This window comes from Atta cephalotes, assembly GCF_000143395.1.
Source record: "Atta cephalotes unplaced genomic scaffold scaffold00013, whole genome shotgun sequence".
Taxonomy (NCBI): Eukaryota; Metazoa; Arthropoda; class Insecta; order Hymenoptera; family Formicidae; genus Atta; species Atta cephalotes.
Window position 1 is genome coordinate 3,301,217 of NW_012130077.1, and position 3,832 is coordinate 3,305,048.

At 32.5% G+C, this 3,832-nt stretch overlaps 1 protein-coding gene across 1 annotated transcript in view; it reads right to left on the bottom strand.

The window, feature by feature from the left end:
* LOC105617522 (tyrosine-protein phosphatase 10D) overlaps positions 1–3,188 on the bottom strand; it is a 27,573-nt gene extending 24,385 nt beyond the window's left edge. Inside the window, exon 1 of the mRNA XM_012199076.1 lies at positions 3,105–3,188. Within this exon, the coding sequence (XP_012054466.1) occupies positions 3,105–3,188 (84 nt within the window). The remainder of the gene's footprint in view (positions 1–3,104) is intronic.
* Positions 3,189–3,832: the final 644 nt, after the last annotated feature.

Sequence of the window (3,832 nt, forward strand, 5' to 3'; positions counted from 1 at the left end):
AGTAGTTAAGTAAAGTAAGTTAGTACTATAAGTATTAACGTAAAGTACTATTATTATTATATTACTAATTAAGTTAAGTTAAGTTTAAGTTTATTTATCTCTCTCTCTCTCTCTCTCTCTCTCTCTCTCTCTCTCTCTCTCTCTCTCTCTTCAGCAGAAGAGAATGTAAATTTTGCGAACGATGAATGAACGAGCATCCGGTATACTAATCATGTAAAAATAATATGGAACACTAGAGAGTAAGCGAATTTATGAACAGAAAGCTGAGCACGTGCGGAACCGAAAATGGCATTAAAACCTGTAAATTTTATTCAATTTTGTTGTATGTATTCTAACTGTGCATTTTACGTAATTTTATATATATTATATAAATTAAATGGCTAATTAAAGTCATGACTGAAAATATTTTTAATTAATTAATATTTTACTACAAGAAATATATTAAAAATTTTTCAAAATTATCCAAAACCTAGTCGATTTCTTCTATGCCTATGAAATTGAGCGCATTTTAAATTCTGCTGACAATTTAGTTTATTATTAATTTAATAATTCTTCTAACTTACAGTTATTATATTTACGAAATCTAGATTTTATAAATCTAGTAATTAATTGTAAATTGAACAAGTGTTTAAAATGGCAAATATTTCTTTCGCAAAATGCATATATAAAAGATATATGCACACATATGACAAGACACATTGATATCATATATATATATATATATATAATCAATGCTTTTCATATGTGTGTGTATATATATCTTTTATATATTACATCATATTTTTTTCATGGGTACTTATCACTTTGTGTGACTCACTCTGTGATTAAATAGAACAACACTATTTGATATTACATTAATGATTGGTGTATACATATATTTCTCGATGTATAACTGGAGAAGCAGATAAAAATTTTATATTTCTCATTCTTCAGTCTATTGGAAATGATTTATATCAATTAATTTTATAATTTGAATATCTATACTATTTTCCCAGTGATGATATTGAGATCAACTTTATATTTTATATTATATTAAGATTAATGATAAGTGATAATCAATTTTGATTTTTTCGTAGAGGATGTTCCATGGTATATAATAAAATAAAATTGATGGTAATAGAATCGATTTTACTTGTAGAACAGTATCATATAACGGTAAATGGGCGTTGGCTTTCTTTTGAACATAGAACATTTTACTTTGTCCATTACAAGCTCCATTAGATATAACGCGACGTACTTTCGCCAATCGAACTTTCTTTTAGTCAATAAATCCCTCTTCTTCTCCGCACTGAATTATATATATAATCTCTATAATCTTAGAATACACAATCTGTGCATCATTTTCTAAAATTTTATAAATGTAATATAATATAATATAATACCATTTAAACTAATTAAAATTTTAATTATTTAATTTATCATTTTCCAAAATATTATTATAAATCTTTAAAATATATAAGAAATTATAAAAATTAAAATCTTTCTTTACACAGGCAAATTGTGTTGTGATTATCACGTGAACGCATTATCTTGCATTGTTTCGCAAAATGATATTCTCGTAACTCATGTCGCTACGTCCGATTGTTGTATAGCGAAATCACTAGTTCCCGGAGAAGAAAAAACTCGTTTACGTAATTCCAGCACTCCGTAGTGCGTTAAATATTTAAATTACCCGGAAAGGTAGATTTCCTCTTCTCCTCTCTCGCCGGGAGGGAATAAAATCTCGTAATCCGTGGTTTAACCATCAGCAAACGATCCCGACGACTAATCATTTCGATTATCTACAGCAGACATTTAAGCCTTTTTAATCTGCTACTGGTATCCGATTGAATATGTTTGCTTGCGCAAAAACGGATAAAATATTGAAATTCATTCATTCGAGTTGAAGACATTAATTCAATACTGAAGAGAAAATTAATTATTACATCTGAGAAGTTCTTATTAAAAAATGCAGTGGATATAGATATTCTAATGACATTAACACAATTAGATTTGTCGTATTGACGGATACAGAAGTCAATAGACATCAGCATTCGAAGCAATGTGTTCGCAGTTGAGAAAGCCAGGCGGAGTTTCGCAATGTCAAGATACGATTCGATCGAGCAAAGAAGACTGGATGTCGGTCGCGTTCCCCTTCACCAATCGATTGACCAGAACTCAAACTCTGATTTCAGTCTGTCGCAAGGATACGTAATCTCTATTGATATTAATATTTTTTACTTATTTTCGATACATACATCTACATTGTAATTTTTGTAATTTTTTCTTTTGATAGAATCAGCGAATAAATGACTCTTACGATTTGATGCAGATATTTCTTAGTAAAATAGAATTATTACTCGTTATTTGTATCAAACTAAAATATTACGGAGTCCTTTAAAAGTGAACTTTTAAATTTGTGCTTACTTTTATATACAATAAAATTATTTATTCAGCACATTGAGCCTAATTAATACATCGACTTAATAAATTTAGATTTGCAAGTTTATGCAATACGATTCAATACGTCACCGCTTTTAGATTGCCTCAAGTACGCGCGTTTCAATGTAAAAGGAGTTCTCCAGAGTGAAATGTCCTAGATCGAGAGCATTACTTAGCCGTTCTATATGCCTTAGAGATAGATAAGAAGTTAAGTAAAATAATGCAAGGTCGACACATTTCTCCATCGCTTTTATAATAGAACAAAAAAGAATCAAGGCTAAAGATATTCAAAATTAATTAGTGGCATAGATAAATTATGGAAAGTGATAGTGATTTTAGAATATTCTCTGATAAATTATAAAAAGCTCAAACAAAGTTAAACTACAATTGTTAAATATTAACTTTCGATTAATTTTAAATTTATAACCTTTTTATTATTTATAGGAAAATAAAATAATGAAAAATATGAATTACAGATGAATAATAATACACCTTTCAGGAGCAGAAAAGAATTAACATTATATACTTTTTTTTTAAACTAGCGTGTATCTGCATATTTTCAAAATTATCACAAACATGTACGCATGTTACTAGTGCGCGTCCTTCGCGTTAATACCCACGTTTCTAGCATAAAACAGTACTCTATCAACATGTCCCAGATCCATGTGGTTATCGGCACTCACCTCAGCTAAAAGAATCAGTAGCAGCAGAAAGATGCTGCTGAATTTGGATACCGGTTCTGGACAGAAGACTATACAGCCCATCATCCTGGATAAATACAAAATCCACCAACGGCGAAACTTCCTTAGTCTTGGAGCAATCTCCTTTTGTCCACCTCTTACCCAGATACTCACTGACACCTCACGGAATGACCCCCACAAAGACACCTTCGGCGTCCAGTTAAATAATGAGGAATGCGCGAGGAATGTGCGTGTCACATCGATCGATCGACAGCACTGGGACTTATTTCTTCGAGTCGCTGTGTGCCGTGCGTGTGGTATCACAAGAAATCGAGTGTCCCACTCCGGGCTCCTCGCAGTAACAACACCTGTTCGGTTGTTTGACAGCTATGCCGGTATCGGAGATAGTGACGGCGACGATGGCGGAGAAGCCAAGAGATCGCGGTGGTAGAAACGTTGGCTGCCATATCAATCGGCGAACCGCGTGTCGCCGAGTCTTCTGCTTGACTGAAGCTATGTATTATCGCGGGTCCAATACACCAGGAAACGATGACTCGATTAATACACAGCCCTCACACCTCGCTGCTCTTAGCTCTCAGGCTCCCCCACTTCGGTCTGGCACATCCGCTGTGTCAGGTGCATCAGAGTCATGTAAATTTTTCCAGAATAAATAGAATTTAATAAATTGTTTTCTTGTATTATAGCGTTCGTTTTCCATTAAATTCCGTTTC